The 21,643-nt window shown below is 35.4% G+C and overlaps 4 protein-coding genes, 2 long non-coding RNA genes and 1 other non-coding gene across 7 annotated transcripts; 4 read left to right on the forward strand and 3 right to left on the reverse strand.

The window, feature by feature from the left end:
• Nucleotides 1–1,888: 1,888 nt before the first annotated feature.
• On the reverse strand, nucleotides 1,889–2,717 carry LOC131670822 (uncharacterized). The gene is made up of 3 exons (XR_009302482.1): nucleotides 2,578–2,717; nucleotides 2,193–2,515; nucleotides 1,889–2,120 (listed from the first exon to the last, which is right to left on the reverse strand). It is a non-coding gene; the product is annotated as an uncharacterized LOC131670822 (long non-coding RNA).
• Nucleotides 2,490–4,562, forward strand: LOC131670818 (odorant receptor 49b-like). The gene is made up of 5 exons (XM_058946766.1): nucleotides 2,490–2,920; nucleotides 3,485–3,874; nucleotides 3,951–4,155; nucleotides 4,229–4,384; nucleotides 4,457–4,562. The coding sequence occupies exons 1-5, from the start codon at nucleotides 2,526–2,528 to the stop codon at nucleotides 4,508–4,510; spliced, it is 1,200 nt and encodes a 399-aa protein (XP_058802749.1). The 5' UTR covers nucleotides 2,490–2,525; the 3' UTR covers nucleotides 4,511–4,562.
• On the reverse strand, nucleotides 3,601–5,744 carry LOC131670821 (uncharacterized). Its single transcript, XR_009302481.1, has 4 exons — nucleotides 5,610–5,744; nucleotides 4,219–4,251; nucleotides 4,016–4,153; nucleotides 3,601–3,740 (listed from the first exon to the last, which is right to left on the reverse strand). It is a non-coding gene; the product is annotated as an uncharacterized LOC131670821 (long non-coding RNA).
• LOC131670817 (odorant receptor 46a-like) lies at nucleotides 4,760–6,649 on the forward strand. Its single transcript, XM_058946765.1, has 5 exons — nucleotides 4,760–5,484; nucleotides 5,548–5,925; nucleotides 5,993–6,200; nucleotides 6,270–6,425; nucleotides 6,483–6,649. The coding sequence occupies exons 1-5, from the start codon at nucleotides 5,099–5,101 to the stop codon at nucleotides 6,534–6,536; spliced, it is 1,182 nt and encodes a 393-aa protein (XP_058802748.1). The 5' UTR covers nucleotides 4,760–5,098; the 3' UTR covers nucleotides 6,537–6,649.
• Nucleotides 6,650–8,439: 1,790 nt separating this feature from the next.
• LOC131670819 (odorant receptor 33a-like) lies at nucleotides 8,440–10,440 on the forward strand. Its single transcript, XM_058946767.1, has 5 exons — nucleotides 8,440–8,843; nucleotides 8,915–9,292; nucleotides 9,359–9,566; nucleotides 9,648–9,803; nucleotides 10,235–10,440. The coding sequence occupies exons 1-5, from the start codon at nucleotides 8,440–8,442 to the stop codon at nucleotides 10,286–10,288; spliced, it is 1,200 nt and encodes a 399-aa protein (XP_058802750.1). The 3' UTR covers nucleotides 10,289–10,440.
• Nucleotides 10,441–10,972: 532 nt separating this feature from the next.
• On the forward strand, nucleotides 10,973–12,751 carry LOC131670820 (odorant receptor Or2-like). The gene is made up of 5 exons (XM_058946768.1): nucleotides 10,973–11,505; nucleotides 11,660–12,040; nucleotides 12,108–12,315; nucleotides 12,374–12,526; nucleotides 12,615–12,751. The coding sequence occupies exons 1-5, from the start codon at nucleotides 11,120–11,122 to the stop codon at nucleotides 12,660–12,662; spliced, it is 1,176 nt and encodes a 391-aa protein (XP_058802751.1). The 5' UTR covers nucleotides 10,973–11,119; the 3' UTR covers nucleotides 12,663–12,751.
• A 5,054-nt stretch (nucleotides 12,752–17,805) lies between these two features.
• On the reverse strand, nucleotides 17,806–17,876 carry Trnag-gcc (transfer RNA glycine (anticodon GCC)). The gene has a single exon. It is a non-coding gene; the product is annotated as a tRNA-Gly (tRNA).
• Nucleotides 17,877–21,643: the final 3,767 nt, after the last annotated feature.

Genomic DNA, 21,643 nt, shown 5'->3' on the forward strand with positions numbered 1-21,643 from the left:
ACTCGCTGAAGCAACTTTTTTCAAGAGACGCAAGTGCATCCTTCAATAAGTTTGTTAACTCTTTTATCGCATAGAACTAAGGAAGCATTTTTAGCCAGAGACGTAAATGTATCCCATCCGACGATTCCTATAAGATCCAAATGAGCGATGCTTCGGGATCGTTCGTAGAAACTTTTTCTTTCGAATCTGTTTATAACGTATACAAGTTTTATGTATAGCAGTGGCCACGTGGTCTCTTCGTCATTTCTCAGTGTCTTTGTACGTAGAATTCAGTATTCGAAAGGCGTTGCGTTCTTTGTGTAAAAATCCAACGTAACAAAAAAGGACAAAAATAAAAATGAATTTATAAAACTGCGATTTCGTTCGAAAATTCTCTCCGTAAATTTATCGTTAGAATCGAGTCGTTCGTTCAATTAGCGAAAATTGATTGTGAATGAAGAAAGAAAATGTACTACAGCCCTCGCGACATTGACAAGAAGGATAATTTTAAGACACACGTCTCCAGTGCGAATCACCAAACACTCAGGAAAATCCACCGAGAGAGAGAGAGAGAGAGAGAGAGAGAGAGAGAGAGAGAGAGAGAGAGAGAGAGAGGAGAGAGAGAGAGAGAGAGAGAGAGAGAGAGAGAGAGAGAGAGAGAGAGAGAGAGAGAGAGAGAGAGAGAGAGGCGTGTGGCAAACAAACTTCGAAACGAATGTACGCGGATGAGTTGGCAATACGCGCAGCTACACGCAGTGCGCAGTTGCAAGAAATAACTTTTTTTCTTTCTCTCGCAGCCCTCGCAAGCAATCATTGCCTGACTTATTGAGGAGGTTGGCACGCGTGACGCCGCGAAAGCGCTACTTCGTGGAAGCTTATGGCTACAGTGTACATAGAAAAAAATTGCGATCGCGTGCGCGATGCACTCCCTTCGAAGGCCTTAGGCAGCGCACAAAGAAACGCTATGTCGCGGAAGTGTATACGCTTCGGCTCGTTAAAATTATAGATAACCCTCCCCGCATAGTGGGTGACAATTTTTGCTAGGCACGCATCGATTTCCACCTAAGCTCCGGGAGTGGTACTTATGATATTAAAAATCGCGAGAATATGCGGACAATTTCAGCCATCAAAGACGCAGACTTGCCGCGCGTACGACGATACTTGGAGAGGGGGGAAAGTACGGCGCGAATGACTCGGGCTATTAAGAACATGGATATCCATTCGTTATGCGAGACGCTGAAGGGAGAAAAAAATTATCGAAAATGTAGGCAGCATCATACGACGGCATAGTCCGTTAGGCGCACAAAGTCGGCGAAATCGTCCATCTATTCATCCTACAATCGCGTATCATTGCGCGGCTCGCGGTGCGACGCTAATTATTGCTCTTCGCGTCGAATGTACCAAACCTAAGGGCAATATTACATGGAACTGACGTGTCGAGTTACGCACATCTAACGATGAATGGGGGGGAGGGGGGCATGACGAGCTAAGAGTTTCGTTAATCCCTGCTTCTTTTCGAATGCAAATTTAATAGTGTCTCTGACGTCCATAGTGCATCCAGAAACAAACTTATGCTCCGCCGTATCCCTCGAACTTATGCATTCTTCTCTATGCGCGATGTAATTTGGCGTCACATTTTACGTGTAAATTAACGCTTGCGCTTTTTCAATTCAAATTGTGCAGTCTCCTGAAAGCACAGCGTCAATGAGTGAATTTACGTAAACTTTGAAGAACGCACACGCATACATTTCAAATTTTATATTGGAGAAAACTTAAAAGCTAGAACATTAAGTAATGACTGGAGAGAGGATAGTTTTGATTGTAATATGCAATGAGTAATAAAGTATAAAATAAAATATTTTTGTTTTTTCATTGTAATTATGAAAACTTACGTGAAAATTGATAGAATATCAATAAATTTTACTATATCCGATAACGGCATTCTTCTTAATTCCAGCTATTTTTTCATTGGCACATTGATGAATTTGAAATTTGTTCTGGTGGCCGTGATTTTCATGAAAATATGAACTATTTTTTAATGAAATTTCGAATTTAAACGCAGCTTTCGAATTATCTGTCGGCGTTTCAATTTGAACTTTTTAAAGATAGCTAATCGAGAGTTACAATTTCGACGCGTTTTTCTACAAAGAAACAGAAAAATATAATATAGAAATTCAGTAAAGGTGTCGATGACTTGAGCTACGCAAACTAACCACATCGTGAGTTGCGCAATCGCAAAATATTCTTGAATAAATTCTACGCCCTACGTAGTTATTAATTAAGGCGAAAGGAAAGGTGGCTGCTAGCACAGCACCCACATACATTACGCAAAGTATCTTGCGGTTACTTTGTCGATGTGACGTTGTTATTATTAATCAAGCGAAATGGTAGTCGTAACGTGGTCGGAGAAATGACTTTCTTTCGATGAATCATTAAAATAGCGAATAGAGTATCGGAATACGTGTATCTATGACGCACACATTGAATGCACAAACGACTGGTGTCTCAACCAGAAGCAACGTCTTTCCAAATACAACTGCAACAATATGCTGGAGTTAGATTCAAAGCAAACAATAAAAGAAACAATCGCACCCATACCCTTCCGCATTTTAAAGTGCATCGGACTGTGGCGCCCCTTGACATGGTCCAACTGGCTCAAGTCACTTTATACTGGCTTTAGCGTTCTGACTTTGATATTGCTGATTACCATCACGTTAACGGTTCTCCTAGGAGTCTATCAGATGCCAATGACCGACGATTTGTTCGCCGAAAATGTCTTTCTCATGTTCGCTCTCATCAACGCCTGCTTCAAGGCCATCAATGTTTTGTCGTCGCGGGCGTTGTTCATCGAGATGATAACGATGATACAGCACAAACGCTGGTTGAAACTTCGCAACTCCGAGGAAGAAGACATCCAGGATAAGTACAGCAAAACGATACGGTGTGTTTTATCTAACGCTCGAATGTGCACGTGCAGCTAATTGTCTTTGCCATTCTCTTTTAATTTCTTATTGTTTTGTCTGAGTGTGACGTGCACTGGTCGGCAATTCTTATGTTCTTTTATTACTAGTATGTGCCGTGTGCAGAGTACACTTACTCTCGTGTTCCGGTCTAAAATCATCTAGCTATGCTTTCACTCATAAATTGTTGTTTATAAAATGTATATTATAGTCGAACATACTTATATTATTTTCATTAGAATATAAACGTACGAAACACGCTTAGCGTTTGATATTTAGAATTTAAGAGTACACTGTCACATTTTTTAATGATTGTAATAGACGTTTGAGAAATATTACGGTGAAGTCGTTACGTACAGGTGGGACATGGCAATCGTATATCAACAATGTTCACACTGACCGCTTTCTCGTACACTAAAAATGCTTTCCAAGCTCAATTTTCAAATGCCAAAATCATTGCTGTTGAAAACAAGCCACTAGTAATAGTCAATGCAGCAACACATATAACAAACCAACGAAGGTGTTCACGAGAAAGTTTTCCGTAGAAAGATCAGTATTTATTTTACGACCGCAGTCTTCATCGCGATAGTGCTCCGATGCGTCGCGCCACTCGTCGACCAAACTGGCCAAAAGCTATTGCCAGTAGATGCCTACTGTCCGTGCAACGTTGAGAATCCTGGCTGCTACTGGTTACTGTTCTGGCATCAATCATTTGGAACTGGCATCGCCACTTTAGTCCACGCTGCCAAAGACTGCCTCATTATCGCTCTGCTGCTGCAGACTTGCGCTCAACTGGAGATCCTAAAATATCGCCTATTGAGTATTGCAGATGAGAGCAAAGAGGCACACGCCAAAAACATAAAACTCGATCTCATTGAGACTCTGGAGAGAGAATCAATCGCGGATTGTGTTCAGGATCACGAAAGTGTATTCAAGTAAATTAGTAGATCTCAACATTTTTCGAACTTTCTTTTGTGCTTCATATCAAAGCATTGATATTTTCATTTGTAGATTTTCCAGAATACTAAATAAGAGTTTGAGCGTTATGTTGTTTGGACAAATTGCAGTTACGATACCAAATTTGTGCTTGAGCATCTTTTTACTATCAACGCAACACATAGCAAGTGTAGAATTCATGATGACTATGCAATTCTTTTCGGCGGTCGTGATAGAATTATTCTTCTTTTGTTGGTACGGCAATGAAGTAACATTGACTGTAATGAAATCAACTTTAATTACGAATTTTTTTTCACGAGACAGGTATATTTTAACTTGTTACTTTTTTATAGAGCCTCGATGTTGAAAGTGCAATCTGTGAAATGGAATGGGAGATATTAGCAAACTCGTCTAAAAAAGACTTACTCTATATGATGATGAGAACATCAAAGCCTATCCTTTTTAGAGTTGGACCGATTATGAATATGAATATTGATTCGTTTTTAAGTGTTAGTATTTACGATTGACTAATGAATATATTTATTTGAGTTAAATATATTTAGAAACCATGCTATTTTTAGATAATGAAGTCGTCGTATTCAGCCTTTAGTGTTTTACAGTCGACCGGAGCCTAAAAAAGGGATTCATTACAGAAAAACAAATCATTTTTAATAGTAATGTGCTCAGAAGTATTGATACAATAACAAAAAATAATATTTTTTTCAATTAACTTTTCCGTTTGAATCACATTCTCTTGATATTTTTCGAAGCACGATGCGACAGAGAATTAAACAGTCACATGACATAGGTTCTAGCAAACGACACTCGGCTACTGCAAACTGCAAGCTAAGCCATAAACTGCACAATCGCATGTACGACAATATCTCATTTTATAAATGTATCAGATAACTCAAATTTTTATTACATAATTTGAAGAAGGGTGAAAAATTCAGCCGCAATATGCACGCAACATACGAAGCGTTTACGCAAATCATACCAATTTATCGATACATTTTTCAATCCCGAAGGCATACGCCTGAGTAAGTAGCATTTATTTTTTATACGGGCACTCGATAAACTCCTCCCATGAATTCGATGCCAAGAGTGGGGGAATATGAAACGGCACTCTCAGAAAAGCTCCCGTCTGAGTTACATCGATAAATCATTTTTTACATACGAGTCTACGTTGCCACTGAGCAAATGTTTCATTAACTTTGGGTGTAATGGATTTTCAAAGAGGCGTTGAATATCAACTTTTCTCAATTCCATTCACCGTACTGACATTGTGCGGAGCATGGTGCCCGGAAAATTGGTCGAGAAAGAAAAAAAGTATTTACAGAATTTATACATCTATTATCATGTTCTTGGGCATCATCTTTTTCATCGAAATGATGATCAATATCATTTTGACAATCAAGTCTGACAATTTCAATATGGAAAATATATTTACCGCGATTGTAGTCGGAGTTGGAATTTACAAGAAAGTTAACGTATTAATTTTCCGATCAAATATTATCAATTTTATCAGTAAATACGCCACTAATGAATGGCATCAACCAACAAATATGGAAGAAACGGTCATCTACACAGAAAATTTGTCCGAAAGACGGTTTGTATGAAAACTCAATTAGACAATTATTCCATTTTGACGTTACTAACATTATTCCGTTAGGCGAGTGACTATTATCTACGCTGGTTTGATTTTGGGCGCAGTCCTACTAAGATCTACTGTACCGATATTAGAAGCTGGCACGTTTTTGATTCTTCCATTGGAAGCTTGGTATCCTTATGATGTAGACAATTTTACTGCGTTTTTCTTCACATACTTTCATCAAATAATCAGCGGAGTAACACTTTCATGTATGCATCTCAGCACGGATATGCTTTTTGTCAGTCTGTTGATGCAAATGTGCTATCAAATAAATATTTTGAAACGTAGATTACAAAGAGTTGGTGAGTTGAGCGTTAAGAAAACTCCTGTAAACAAAGAAATGATGAGCACGCAATTGTTGATTGAGCAACGTATACGGGAACATGAAAGTATTTACAGGTAATGCTAAATATATGCATTACAGTTGAGTTTCGGCAAAATTATAACATAACAATGTTATTTCAAGGTTCGGATCCGATTTACAAAATACTTTCAAGCCACTTCTAGCCGGTCAAATGGTTATATTTGTGCCAAATCTTATTATTAATATATACTTTCTTTCTGTAAGCGCTAACAGACACAATCTGAAGTATTTTACAACATTGTTTTATGCTTTAGTGTCATTAATGCAAATCTATATGTTCTGTTGGTATGGTAACGAAATAACCCTGGGTGTAAGTTTGATAATGATCATTGTTAGAATGTTGATGTGAAACTTGATTATCCAAAACTCTTCTTTATAGAGTATTGACATCGGCAGTGCGCTATTTGAAAGCAATTGGGTTCATCTTAATCATAAAACAAAGAGATTACTCTTAACGGTAATCACAAGAACATCTAAATCTATATTGATATCAGCTGCTGTAATTGTACCTTTAAATCTAGATTCATTTATCAGAGTATGTTACATATAAAAACTATTAAATACAATTTACCTCACATTAATATTTTCGCAGATTATGAAAACTTCCTACTCGGCATTCAATTTCCTGCAACATGTTTCGACATAGTCGGCTTAAAAAATAAGTGCCGTAACTCTTCTAGTTCCATCATCCGAACGATATAAAAGAAATATCGTTTTGAAAATTAACAGTTTGCTATTCTAGTATCTTGGAAATTCATACTCGTCCAGCATGAGAGAACATGAATTTCCATATTATATTTGTAACTGTAAATATAGAATATAATATATATTTCGCTATTTGTCAAAATGAAAAGATTTTATTATTTAAGATAAAATTTTATAGAAAATATAATGGTTATGACTACGTTTTTAATGAAACTGCTCTTCATTTGATTCTCAAGTTGCTGGTAATATGCTTTACTTTTTTAAATTTTATTCATTCAAAGAGATATATATTTATAAAGAAAGTAATGAAAGCGTATAAATACCAACAGATAATTTACAGGTAAAATAAGTTACTTATTTAAATAAAAATATTTACTTCTGAGTATGGCTAAATTTACTAGGTTTGGGGAGAATATTAATGTTTGTTCCACTATTTATTAGTGAGTCAAGTTACGTGAAAGTAGATAATAATTATGTAATGAACACTTTGTTTATACAAGCTACATGTACAAAATTATTTACTATTTTTCTTCGCTTGGAAATCAATTTTATAAAAATCTTTAATCACTCTCATAGAGTTTAGATTTAAAAAATATTTTTATACAAACACTTTTGAATAATATCTCCAAAATTATATCGGACAGTCATAATCGATATAAATGATCCTATATAAATGACTGAAAGTAACAGAAATAAAACTAATTAAAATGAGCACTACGTAATTACGAGATAGCTCTCAAAAAAAGTTTTTCACTTGTACAGTTAAAAAATAACAAAATTTACACATATATGTAGACGCGTACTCACGTCCATGCACTTCGAAGGTATTTACATCAGAGGTGGCATGCAAAATATGTTAGAATGTCTTATTTAGAAAAAGAATAACACATTGATAACGCTTTATTTGAATGATTACAAATTTCAAAATAATACCTTACTTTGAAAAAAGATATTAATTCACATTCGAAATGAACAGAACTTATAAATATTGTTAAAAAATATTTATAAAAAAACAATCAAAAGTTGCCAAGGAAAATTCGAAAAAGGTAAAATAATTTTAAAACATTAAGTGGAATTTTTTTAATTAAAAAAGTAGCTAAGCTGGAAATAAAAAGTTTTAATTCATAAGTTTTAATTAATGTCATTTTTTAAATTTAGTTTTTTCTTAATGCGACATTTGAAAAACACTCTAAGAAAGAATATATCGTAACGTGTACTTACACAAAATGTAAAAGTTACTATCACTAAATAATATCGAGTCATAACTGTGTAAGTTTTATATAATTTGGATAATATATTGTTTTTATTTTAGTACTTGAAATTTCATTGTCAGAAAAAGTTTCATCAATATATTAATACGACCAACATACACAAAAGGTTAGATTAAAAGAATATACGATGTTACAACGTAAATGATCCCACACGAATGAATCTAAAGACAGCTAAAGAAAGACTGATTAAAAATGAGCACTACGCAACTGCGAGATGGCTCGAAATAATAAACCCTGAATGTGAATTATTTATTTGTACAGCTAGTGTGAAGGAAATAAAAAATTTCACAGAAGTATAGAGATACACACTACAGATTAATGCACATCGACAGTACTTACACCAAGGGTTGACAAAATATGCATTGGATGTCTTGTAAATTGACTTGAAAGAAAATAGCACCTTCATTACGCTCAATTTAAAATTTTATATTAGCATTTATGTGTCATTTAAAATGACACACACTTCTACGTAGTGCCTCTGAGAGCTATGCATTTTAGTAATAGTTCTACTTTTTTTCTTATGTTGATAGTTATACATTTCGTGTACATTTGTAGTCATCAAATGTACACGAAATGGAAGCTACGTTAACTAAAATAATGAAAAATAATGTTGAGTATGAAATTTTACTATATCAATTTTTTCTACTAACATTTTGGGGTATTTGGTATCCAGACGATTGGTCTTTCAGACGTAGACGGATTCATAATATCTATTTCTCAGTCGTATTCACTTTTAATTTCGTAATATGCACGGAAATGCTCATTCATTTTATCGTTAGTTTCGGTTCTGACGAATTCAAATTATTAAACTTCTTTTTTGTGAGTGCAAATATTACAGCAGTTTATAAGTCTTTTCAGTTACATAGGAGTTGTCAGTCAATAAAAATCTTCATCAAGCATTACTTCAATGAAAATTGGATGAGGTGTACGAATTCAGAAGAAATCCAAATTTATGAAGACATCAATTTGAGAGTTAGGCAAGTTGTATGCATTATTTACTAAACATGTATATTTTTTACTTTTTCACGCTGGAATTAATCTGTTCTAGAAATGTGACTATAACTTACTCCGTATCGATGGCTTTGATTGTATTGTTAAAAGCTTCAACACCTCTTGCGGAGTCCAATGCCATTGCTTTGCCTGTGGATGCGTTGTACCCATATCCAATAGAAAAACAATACTGGTTTTGGTTCACGTATTTTCATCAGGTCATTCTTGGCTCTTCTGCAATTTGTGCACACATAGGAACGGATACACTTTTTGTGGGGCTATTACTGAAAGCCATTGGCCAAGTTAACTTACTCAAATATCGACTTCAAAACCTGCCAATTTTGAATAAAAACAACCTGAACTGTGTTGAGCAAGTAAAGAAAATAGAAAGAAAATGGCTTATCCAAATGATACAGCATCATCAACGCATATACAGGTATACTTGAAAAGATAAATCGTATTTGGTATTTTGATAAGATTATAAAAATTTCTACTTCTTTAGATTTGGGCAGGATCTAAACAAGATTTTTCACGAATTATTAATCATATTGGTTATATCATCGTTACCGAACATTTGTATAAATGTATATTCTTTATCTGCGTATACAGACCATATAAATGTACAGTATATCGCTACCTTTTTTTCCACCACATCAGCGCTGATTCAATTTTTTATCACGTGCTGGTACGGCAATGAACTAGCATTAAAAGTAAATATTTTATATTATTTTGTGCTGTATCACGGTAATATACACTAAATAATATAGTCAATTTGGAACTATTTTTCACAGTGCATGGAAGTCCCTAGTGCAATTTACGAAATGAATTGGAATATGTTGGACGTAAAAGTTCAGAAATTACTTATTTTCATGATGAAACGGTCGGACAAACCGATTTCTTTTTCTGTTGGATACTTAATACCTATGAACATAGGTTCATTCATAAATGTAAAAGTTATTTCATAGTTTTAATTATTACAGAATGTTCATAATTCATATTTTCTCAATCATTGCTTCAATATGAATATTAAGCAATTTCGATTTTCATCAATTCAAAATTATAAATCTTCTATTACGATTAACAACATTCGTGGATATAAAAATAAGCGTTTTTTCTCATCAGTTCATTAAGTATAACAATTACGTTTACATAATCAAAAGCTTACTTGAAATTTACTTTGACACTTGTGCTTAATAAAATAATTTAAAAAAAACATTAAAAATAGACTATTATCAGACATAGCAAAAGATGAATTAAAAATATTTATAAATATACAAATCACTATAACTTGAAAATTGCAGTTATGTGCAAAAATGAATTCCAGGAGTGAACAGAGTTGAAAATAAATTGATCTCTTTCCATCGTATTTTATTTGCAGATTATAAAGACTTCATACACAGCTTTCAATCTACTTCAACAAACAACCAGTTGAATTGTTCTGCAAAATAGAGGAAAAAACTCAAGAATTTGATAAGATATACTATATTAAAGTAAATATAACGCAATGACATTCAGTGAGTTGATATAATTTATTCTTCTATTTTTATTAAAAAACGTACCTGTATAACTTTTTATCATTTTCAGTCATCTACTGGTAATACAACATTATAATAAACATATATATTTTTACTATGTATTGATCACAAACTTAATTTTCAAAATGATTTTACTTATTTCATTAAATAAAAATAAATGTAAATTTATATATTAGTTGCGTGTTAATTAAAAAGCTAAACGACCGACTAAGCACTTTGATTTAGCAACGACGTCCGCAACGTTCATCGATGACTGCATATCAATACCGTTAGAAAATTATTGAGCATGCTGCGCAAGCGCAACTAACTCTGATACGTACTTTTAAAAAATGATCGAGGCATAATTTATTTATCAGCCTAGATGGAAAAAAATTTGCTTGCAAGGAAAATAATTACTTGAAATTATACGCTACACCATTGCTAATGATACGTAATTAAATTGATTTTAAGAAATATAATGAGCTTCCAATTTTCGAAATTCAAAAGGCTCTAGTTTCATGGTTTATGAAAGACTGTTCTTAGAAAAATATGATACTGAAATTCACGTCAGATTGATAAGTTAGACAGCCAATTTTAAACTAGTATAGGCTCCATGTGCCTTCATTGTTGGAAGATACCAATCATAAAAGTTGATTATATTTTTTGCGATGAAAATTTATAAATCAGTGTCGTAATATCTATTGATTTTTGTTATAAAGAATAAGAATCTACATAGATTAATATTAATAATGGATAAAATATCGAACTCCATAGAGTATCGTAAGCTTCCTATGTTATTTTGTATTTTAACGTTTTCGGGTGTATGGTGTCCTAATGACTGGAATCTATCTTCGAAGACAATGTATAAACTCTATACTATTGTGCAAATAATTTCTGGAATATTATTTTGGTTCGCAATATTGATGAATATTTTGGTAGGAACTCACAGCGAACAGATTTATGAGAATTTGTTCGCAATAAGCACACTCTCGTATGCGATATACAAAGATTTCTTCGTTTTGAGGAATAAGAAGCTTATCATGACGTTCTTACAATTATGTTTTGAAGATGAATGGTACATACCGCAAGATAATATTGAAAGAACGATTATAGAAAAGTATAATTATGAGACCAGGTTCGAATTTGAGAGTGATGTTAAATTTTAATTTTTCAAACATTTTGCGATCAAAAATTTTTCATAACCATTTAATGCAGAACATTTAGAGGTGTTTGAAAAATAATCAAATGTTATAGTTTTAGTTTGGTAATTAATCATATTGACAATGTAGCTGGATTACCCAGACCTACGCAGCCGGCATTATTACAGCACTCGCAGTAAAAGCATCTACGCCAATGTTAAAATCTCAAACTTCATGGGCTTTACCAATACCAGCATGGTGTCCATATCGAATAGACAATTTTCCTAACTATTTCGCAGCGTACGTGCAAGAAATTTTGGGCGGTGTGCCTATGATTTGCTTGCATATCGGCATAGATTCTTTATTTGTTACACTCGTCTTACAACTATGCACAAAATTAGCAGTATTAAAGTATCGAATGAAAACTACTTTCAATTCTCATGAATTAGAATTTGATATTCCTATTAAGAAACATCATAATGCAGATAAAATTTTAGCAAAATTTGCCGATAAACATGAGCGTATTCTACAGTATGGAATGAATTTTTAGGCTACTGAAACTTTATAACAAATTTTTATGATTAAAAATATCACGTAGGTTTGCGAATCAAATAAACTCCGCATTTCAAGGAATTTTAACTGGACAGGTGATGGTAACTATACCAAACATTTGTATTAATGTTTACCTCTTATCTCAACATAAAGGTGGAATTAGTTTGAATATTATTGATTCATTCATGTGCTTCGGTACATGTTTGATTCAAATATTCTTATTTTGTTGGTATGGCAATAAAATAACTCTTCATGTAAGTTACATAACAGCCTTCTTACTTACAAAATCTAAACAATATTTTCTATTTTTAGAGCACAGATGTAGAAGACGCAGTTTATGAGATGAACTGGCCAACTTTAACAGTTCCAATGCAAAAGAAATTGTTAACAATTATGATTCGTACGACTCGTAAGATCAAATTTGCAGCTGGAACATTTGTCATGAACATTGATTCTTTTATTGAGGTAAATATACGTAAATATACGTAGGTAAACATAGCATACGTTTTAATTTCTTTATTTAAAAAAAAACCATAAATTCAAATATTTTTAGATCATAAAAACGTCATACTCAGCATTCAGAGTATTGCAAGATACTTGAAAGGAATTAATTATCAAGTTATGGATAATGCATGAAAGTGCAGAATATTATCAATTTTTTTTTAAATTAAAATTTAAAGTGAAAATTGATATTATTTATTGTATAAACATTTTTAGATAAAATATTTTATTTAATTTCAATCATATTTCAGAAAATCAATCCGTCTAGCAATCGACCTTGTGAAAAGAAGTATCTTAAAAACTTATTAAAATAGAATTTATTATAAAGTATTAGATATTATTATATAGATTATTTATAAAGTATCTAACGACAGCTACAAATCAACCATGTTTCTAAATTTTTTCTTACAGAAACTAAATATATATGAATTTTATATGAAAGAAGAATATCTCATAATCTCACCTGATGTATATAAGTTTTGTCCATAAGAGTTATCTTTGTTCACCAGAACAAAAAGAGTTATTTTTGGTCTACAGAACAAAAAAAAAGAGATATTTTTCTTCGTCTATTTAGATTTTTGTTCGTCAGAACAAAAATAAGTCTTATATTAACTTTGAGCACTCAGATTCTTTTTGTTAACAGTGCAAGTATAATTTATTAGTTTAGCTTATATAGCAAATCAGCTAGTTTCATACTATTTGGAAGAGTAGCTATTCAGAACTTAGCAGATTGAAGAATTCTTGACTTAATTGAAGAAACTAACGAATCGTTTGTACAAAATTTAAATGCTTTTGTAGATCAAGAGAGTTCTCAATTAAATATTTTTACAGTATTTACCACTTAAAATTATAATAACTTGATTAAACAAATATTCATTATTTTCTTAAAAAAATTCAATTTTCTATATATTTATATTATCAAAAAAATTATGTTAAATTGTTTATTAGCCAAACTTTAGTTTATGATAAACGTTGTAATATTAACTAAAGCAGTGGTTTACTATTCGTAAAATTTATTTATATAATTTGTCCATTATGCTTAAAATTTTAGAATTTTCAAAAAGACTACACGTAATTCAGTATCAATATCTCTGATCCAACGGAGACATGTCTAATAAGCTGAACAGCTTAATAAATATACGAGAAGGAAAAAAAACTTTATGCAAGAGCGGGAGTTTCTGATGGAGCAACTATTATTTATGCTTCTTTCAAGAGAAATGCAAAAACAAAGTCGATAAAAAGACGCAGTAGATATGGAGTCTACTATAGTCTTTACAATATTAATTATAATTGCGAGCAGTTTCCCAAGAGTTGATAGATAATTCATAAACTTTGAAATATTAACTATACAAATGGTATAACAACCTGAAATTGTAATATGAAATATTAATATACAAAAATGTTGGACCTGTATTTTTCGTCACGATTTCCGGCTGTAATGTAAGTAATCAGAAAAATATTGAAATTAATTAAATAAATGCAAACTATTGAAACAAAATACATGAAATCGATGTATGTTTCTCAAATCGTTAAGAAAAACCATTTTATATTCAGTAGTTCAAAATGTATCTGAGAATAATTTGGAGTACAAATAGCTAGTAAAAACCGTAAATTTTTTACATATTTGAAATTATAAAAACATCGTACACAGCTCTCGATGAATTACAAGAAGTATAAGATTACTTGAAATTGAGTAAATAAGAAATAACATTTCTATAGACATAAAAAAGATTGAAAATTATAACTAGATTATTAATTGACACAACTGTAAGTACATTATCACAGTAACTCAATTCATAACAAGATTAATAATTATCAATCAACATAAATATTAGTTGCGGAATGAAAGATGCAGCTTGTATATATATGTTTTTAATCAAATCATGAAAAATTATTCTAGTTATTGTTATGAATGTAAAACTTGAATTTCCAATATTTATTGTTTACTTATTCTTTTGTAGCTTGTTTGGTTGTTAACAAAGATAACTACCACGAAATCATAAAAAAACTTTATACCAAGTGTAAATTGAAAGAAACTGAGTTGATATCATCATTCTATTTTAAATGACAAAATCCTTGTGACGCTTCTGCATTCAGAATTGGCTAAATGCCCGCTAAAATGGTACTGAATGATACGAACAGTACAGTAGCATTATACAGTTATGTCATATTATCAAATTATGTCGACGCGTTGTAAAATGATCGAAGCTTCTGGTCAATGCAAGACCTTGACTGGTTACTGCTGACGTTTTTCCTGACCAATGGCTTTATGATCGAATCGAAACTTAATGGTAGAAAATACAGGACTCAAGATAATCATTTGAGTTTTTTTTTTTCTTACAAACGAATCACGTTGGTGATATATTATACCTGCCAATTTGAACAAAATAAAGTTTGACTGCTTCATCAATTTACTTTCATAAATAAAGTATTGTCGAAATCAACGCCGGAGTTGACAAATTGTAGGCCCGCAGCAATTCCGCAGTATCGCAACTGTCGCATTGTATCATATCGAGAAAGAGAATCACGACAAAGTTCTTATCAGAGCAACACCTGCGCAGATAGGTGAAAAAATGTAAAAGCATACGCAAGATAAACAGCCGCGGCAACTGTGCAACACCACGTATATCAAGTGGAACCGGACGACGGCAATGTGTTGACTATAATGACAACAGGTTTAACCACTGATCTATGTAACATAACAATTTTTTTGTGGGTTACTCCAGAATTTGAATTATTACTTGTAATCATCATATTGTTGGCATTGTTTGCATCCTTCCTTTCATCACAAATCACAGATTTATAATTAAGACTCTCTCTTGACATGCATGCGTCAATTCAAATTGGAGTTACATTTAATTTACAAATGAAAAACTTATAGTCCCACTCGTGCAACCGTAAAAGGACAAGTGGATATAGAAGCTCTATGAATGCAAACATAATTGCCAGAAGATGTTTCGCTCCGTAGATATCTGAGCGAGACACGTAGCTTTTGGCAATCGGGATAACCAAGCTACATTATATCCAGACGGAAGCCCTTCTCAGCCGCACGTGCATCTCATCGTGACGCGCGCTCACGCCTCGTGCAATCAAGTGAGTTATCACTTTGCAGGGATTACATACGCTATGACGACATGAACGCGCGCGACCGACATATTATGCGCGTGTGTATGCATGAGCGGTAGCTTGGCGAGCTTCGCGTCGTCTGTATGGCATTACCGAGCCGCTCACGTTTGATCTGATTCATTTCCATCCCGCTGATTTAAATCCATTCAAGTGGCTATTTACAGGTTGAGTCACGCGTAAAAACGCCTTCTTTCTTTTGTGTTCAATGTAAATTTCATTCGTTTCGGTTTCGTTTATTGTTAGATTTCGATGCTTATGTTGCCAAAACTATTTGGATGTACCTTATTCTGGGGACACTGGCAGCGGGAAAGGAAATATTTTCCCGCTGCTGTTGTTAGATATAAGCTCTCGGGAGCTAATTTTAAAATCATGGAAGCATACGTAGGCATTTATTAAGGAGGATTTATGATTCAACTCACTTATCTCAGTCGACTCTGTTTAATGATATGTTTAGACGTGTAACTCACCTGAAACAAAAACGAAAAAATTGATTAATAATCAAACTGTTTTGCTAAGTAATAGAGAAAATACATGCACGAAAGGTCTTGTAAGAAAATAAGGGTCGATAAATTTATCGTGAAAATCATGAAATTCGTCTGTCTTTCAGTGGAGACTCGACGAAATCAGTGAACGCCGGCAGACTACAGCGCACGGCCAAGATTGGAATATCGACCATTTGAAAAAGCAGAGTCGTCCGCTGGGACAAGACTACCTCTGACGCGACTTCAAGTTGGCAAAGTGCGGTCGTATCTGCGCTGATCAAATTTTCGACGACGGCTTCCTGCAGCGCTTCCTGGCCAAATGACAAAGAGAACTTTAATAGCAGCCGACGCGGCCATTTTTCACTCGGCGGACATTTGATAGGACGAAAGTGCAATTTCTCCGGGAGCGATGCGCACATCCATCACACTCTTTTCTTCTATAAATAGGAAATCGTTCCGCCAGCAACGTCACTCTCGCTCTGACGCTGTTGATCCGACGTTGTACCGCGTCAAATCAAGACTTGTTCGTTATATTTGTCAGCTAATTTTCATGCTGAATGAGACTCCCGTGTTACTCTGGTTGTTTTAATTCGGCGAAAATTCATACTCGGAGATGACTGCGTTTCTGGAAATTTTTTTTATCGTTTCAGCTATTCTGGTCGGATAGCTCTCATGATAATCGATGTGCGGAATTTCATATGTAGATGAGATTGGCTTTAAATTCATCATCAATATTTGCATTTCCCGGGGTAATTGTAGCAAATTAGTCGACAACAAATTTCTTTCATACATCTTGAAATTGCATTTAATTTCAAACTGGAAACATTCCAGAAAATGCACTTTGACTGACAAAATGCTTGAGAACTCTGAATATACCTAGAAATATACGTTATATCATCTGCATTCGAAATCTTATTGAAAATGTTGTCAGGAATACTCCGTTATAAGCGATAATAAGTTCATTCAAGAAAAAAAAAAGAAAAACAAGTCTAGCAGACTATTGAGCCACGATGGGTGAGCCACGCGTATGCTTTATTCACAAAAAATGAAGATAACCTTCCACGTCGATAGGCACGAGCTGATTTTCGCGGCTTAGTTGTTACAGCAGCGGTTCCTCGCATCAGACGTTGAACTATCGGAACTAGCGCCGCACATGATTTTTTTGCCTAGTTGTGTACAGAGATGACGCGTTAACCTAAGCGCGCGTCATGCGCAATATACAATTTTCATACAAAACTATACGTACAGTCATTACGACGTTGGGGAAACGCTGACTTGCCGATTTCTCCTTATCGACTTACTCTCTCGCTAATTGCTCAGCTAATTGCACAATCGCGGAACGTTTGATTGATAGATATTATCATTTTGGGATCGCAGATATTGCAGATCACGGTCTGTCGTGTAACAGTAAATATTGAGAAATATTCGACTCAAGCGGCATGGACGGTTGTATTATAGCTCTTTAAGAAGACGTATTTGAGATATATTTGGAACGGATTTGCACTTGAAATGCTCGAAGTTGTTGGAAAAACGTGAGGTATCGCCTAAGAAATAACGAACCGCAAAGTAAAACAATTATTTTTGCGTGTTGCGATGGCGAAAGGAATAAAATGTGAGATTTAAAAAAAAATTGAATGCATCGGCCGGGAATCGAACCCGGATCGCCCGCGTGGCAGGCGAGCATTCTGCCATTGAACCACCGATGCTCGTGATCTGTGTAATGTCAGAGTCATAAAACCTTGGATATTCCCGAGATATTGCTGGGAAGTTCAATCTTACTAATAAAGCAAATCAACCATTTTCATTTTTGCTTGAACGTGATATCATTGTAAGAGAGATCTTTATTTCCTATATCACTGAATCTACGAAAATATCTGTGTCGCAAATAAATAGAAGAGTGCAAATGAATTATTATCTTTGCGAACTTTATTCTCGAAACCCACAAGAATCTGAGATCATTTAAAAATAAACTATGTGTAAAAACAAAGACGCGATGGTGCAGATATAGATAGAAAGGTAAACCCAACATATACCGCCGGCGACCAATCATTCGCGAAATATGAGTTATCGGATACGTGATACAACAAATATTGTGATTAAACAGCTTCGAACTATATTCACTGGAAAAACATTCTTTACGATAAAAAATACACTTCTGTTATTAATTACACAGTTTTGCGAGTAAATGATTCATTTTAATACTAGCGAAAAGAAAATTGGTATAATTCAACCGAACCGAACGCGTATGAACGCTTCCTTCATTTAAATGTAAGAAAATTGATCAATATGACCATAAATGACCAGCATGCCGTCCTGTGGCGCCAAATTTAAACAGATCATCGCCTCATAGCTCTTTCACTAAAATTACACGTGACGCTCTTCTTCGTTGGCAGACTTTTTTATGAAACACGAATCACCATTTTAAACCTCCGCGGTTATTCCTGAAAATAACTCATCTGCAATCTTATTAATCGAGAGAGACAGAGAGAGAGAGAGAGAGAGAGAGAGAGAGAGAGAGATTAAAGTAGGGAATAAATCCGCCAAAAGCAAGAGTTGTAAACGGACTGCGTCTCCTTGAAAACTTCTGGGAATCACCGCGTTTCTTGGGTACCCTTGAAAAGTTGACGGCAGGTGCGTTGCGCGTTTCACGGCCATTTCTGTAAACTAGCGAGCCGTTACTTCTAATTTGCAAGACACTTAAAGAGAAAGACTACGAAATGATAAGAAATTTTCCATGCGCGCGCAGGTGCCATTGACGTTTTCCCGAGAAACTGCACATTTTCAGCTGCGCCGTTAGATTACCCGTCGAAACTGCGAGCGTCAAGGCGGTCAGGACCGGTTTTTGCACGCTTGGGGCAAACGTACATACAAATTCGTAGAATCATCCACGATTTTATAAGTATCGGCTTTTGCTCTTTGAAGATTAAAGTATATAAATAAATTAACAACAATATTTAGCTCAATCGTAAGTTACTTTTTATCTTGAAACAACTAAACTAACCAATGATAAGGTCATTGAACCATATAAGACTCGATCGATTGTGCGTTTCGATTCTGATATGCATAACTACTTGATTCAGTAGCTCTTCTCCCATAAGGAAGTGATGCCATTATCGACTACTTGAAAAAATTATTCTCCGTATACATTTGCATTAATACATGATTACTGGTTGCTGACGGATATGTTATGATTTTTTTCTTGCAAGAAACGTTTTAAAATGTTGAAAAAAACAAAAGTACAGACATCACAGGACCAAACTGGTGATTAATGTCGATCAAAATAATAATAATAATAATATTCGTGATATTTTTGAATGGATCTTTCTACGATGCAAATGCTAGAACTACCTTGATTTAGCATTTCAGAAGCTAATTAACAAGCCTCCAACCTCAATTAGCGAGTTTTGATTAGAACCCTTCCACGTCACTGGCTTATCGCTACTCGTACAAAAGGATACTCTCCACCACTGAATATAATTCTCCTTTCCCAATTCTTATTACGAAAAACAAGACAGACATTATGAAAAATAACACGATGCTTTGCATCTTGTTCTTGTCATGGGATATCCCACATATTTGAAGCCACTACTCTTCACGATTATTGTGTATCGTCTTTTCCATTTCACTGTAGGTTCATGGGCTACTCATTGCTTCATCCGATTTAAATTTGATTGTGATCGAAATTGCCTTATCGCATAAATCATGCGAGGTTGGCACTTATTTCTACCAATTGACTAAACACCCTTCGAGAAAGTTCGACCAGTATGGCTGACTTATTTTTCAAAAAAGAATGAAATTGTTTTTCAAGCAACCAAAATTCATACAGTTTAATAATAAAAACAAAGGTTTTGCTTTGCGAGTAAGTCTAACCGAATGAAATTGTTTGGAGATCCCGGAGTTGCACAAAAAATCAGGTCAAATACAAAGTCTCGTTGGGAATTACGCATAAAGCTACATAAAGAGCGCTAATATCTACTCGAGAAGCATTGAAAGAAATTTGTGAAGTCACGCGGTTTTCCACAAATCGTAAATTGCGAATATACAGTTGCACATAAACACAAGGATAAAGCAATAACAGAATCGCAAGAACTGTAACTGCGCGCACAGAGAACGACCTTAGAGTTCCACTTGACGGCCTCGGCGCTACTCATTTGTGGACGAGGCAGCGATAAACAATGATAATCCAATTAGCGCAGGCAGTTGTTGGGGCGGAATTCGCTCTTGAAAATCGGCAATTTCCCAATCCGCGAAAGCGTCGTCGGCGGATCGAGGTTTCATTCGATCAGCTTCTGAGCCGACGAAGCCTCGCGCGCGTTTCCTAGCTGGAAGCGACGCAACTGCCGGGAGTCCTTGGTGGAAGGCAATGCCCTTCGCGGATGAGAATAGCCACGGGCACGTGCTGTCGCGGAGGCGCATGCACTGCTATCGCCGCTCGCGCGCCAGCGCGTAGCGACGCGCGTGACGGCGCGCAATTGGATCGCGCGACGCGACGTGGCCAGCAGCTGATATTCCGAGATGCTGCTGCCGTTGTCCTCGATTACGAGCGACGCTTACTATCTCGAGCCCGCAGCGCGCGAACACAACGAAACAATGCGCGCGGAGTGTTAAACCTTTGAAAATGCCATTTTTCTTTCTTTCTCGGACTCGCGAATGCTCGTACAGCACGTTCCCTCGTTTTATGTCGAGAATTGAGGAAATGAAAAACCAACGATCCACGAATAGTCTCAACTTGGATGCTTCTCTTTTCACATCTATTATCGAAAAGCCGAAACGTTCTTCAAATTTGCTGAATAAAACTGCAGCGGAGCTGAAATCCGCGAGCAGCGCATTATTTACGGGCAATATCGAGGGGAAAAGCGCAGTTCAGAGACGGCGCCGAAAATAAAATGCCTCTATCCGTTAAAGAAATATTTGCGTTCCGGGTGCACTCTCCAACGTGCCGCGAAGGCTCGACGGGTCTAAACGCGGAATCGATTCCAAGTTCTCCAAGCCACGGGACGACCGCGGCAGCGCGTACACAAACAGAAATAAGCGCGACCGCGCGACGAGCTATTTCGAGCGAGCACACTCCTCCAGCGTCGAACGTACAATGTGGTGCACGCATGGCCGGCCATCGTATCTTCGAGGCTTTATGCAATCGAGGCGCCTGCCTAGAGGCTTGGCTCTCTCGACACAGGCTGGTTCGCGCGGCTACGCGATAATTAATAAATAGCAATAATAGTTGGCGCAGAGCGTCGGACAGGTCGGATTTCTAGCTCGTGCTTTTCCAATATCATTAGGGCGCTTTTCAAGTTTCCAAAATTGCATATTCGCGCGTGACGGGACGTAACCAGAGCATTTTCAAAGCCACGCGCAATGACTTACTGCGAATCATACGTACGCGTGTGTTCGCATTATTCACAGCTCGCAGCTTGCTATGCGTGCCTAATGCGTTCATGGTGACATGGTAAATACGTGGCAGGAAGGGAGAACC

This window comes from Phymastichus coffea, unplaced genomic scaffold, assembly GCF_024137745.1.
Source record: "Phymastichus coffea isolate CEN01 unplaced genomic scaffold, Cenicafe_Pcof_1.1 PCOF00116, whole genome shotgun sequence".
In the NCBI taxonomy this organism is placed as follows: domain Eukaryota; kingdom Metazoa; phylum Arthropoda; class Insecta; order Hymenoptera; family Eulophidae; genus Phymastichus; species Phymastichus coffea.

Excerpts from the sequence above, each read along its gene's own strand:
- LOC131670818 (XM_058946766.1), top strand. The coding sequence starts at position 2,526 with ATGCTGGAGTTAGATTCAAAGCAAACAATAAAAGAAACAATCGCACCC. Across the intron at positions 3,875-3,950 it reads GATCACGAAAGTGTATTCAA|ATTTTCCAGAATACTAAATA; the intron begins GTAAATTAGTAG and ends TTTCATTTGTAG. Across the intron at positions 4,156-4,228 it reads GCAATGAAGTAACATTGACT|AGCCTCGATGTTGAAAGTGC; the intron begins GTAATGAAATCA and ends ACTTTTTTATAG.
- LOC131670817 (XM_058946765.1), top strand. The coding sequence starts at position 5,099 with ATGGATTTTCAAAGAGGCGTTGAATATCAACTTTTCTCAATTCCATTC. Across the intron at positions 5,926-5,992 it reads GAACATGAAAGTATTTACAG|GTTCGGATCCGATTTACAAA; the intron begins GTAATGCTAAAT and ends TGTTATTTCAAG. Across the intron at positions 6,426-6,482 it reads ATCTAGATTCATTTATCAGA|ATTATGAAAACTTCCTACTC; the intron begins GTATGTTACATA and ends ATATTTTCGCAG.
- LOC131670819 (XM_058946767.1), top strand. The coding sequence starts at position 8,440 with ATGGAAGCTACGTTAACTAAAATAATGAAAAATAATGTTGAGTATGAA. Across the intron at positions 9,293-9,358 it reads CATCATCAACGCATATACAG|ATTTGGGCAGGATCTAAACA; the intron begins GTATACTTGAAA and ends CTACTTCTTTAG. Across the intron at positions 9,804-10,234 it reads ACATAGGTTCATTCATAAAT|ATTATAAAGACTTCATACAC; the intron begins GTAAAAGTTATT and ends TTTTATTTGCAG.
- LOC131670820 (XM_058946768.1), top strand. The coding sequence starts at position 11,120 with ATGGATAAAATATCGAACTCCATAGAGTATCGTAAGCTTCCTATGTTA. Across the intron at positions 11,506-11,659 it reads AAGTATAATTATGAGACCAG|CTGGATTACCCAGACCTACG; the intron begins GTTCGAATTTGA and ends TTGACAATGTAG. Across the intron at positions 12,316-12,373 it reads GCAATAAAATAACTCTTCAT|AGCACAGATGTAGAAGACGC; the intron begins GTAAGTTACATA and ends TTCTATTTTTAG.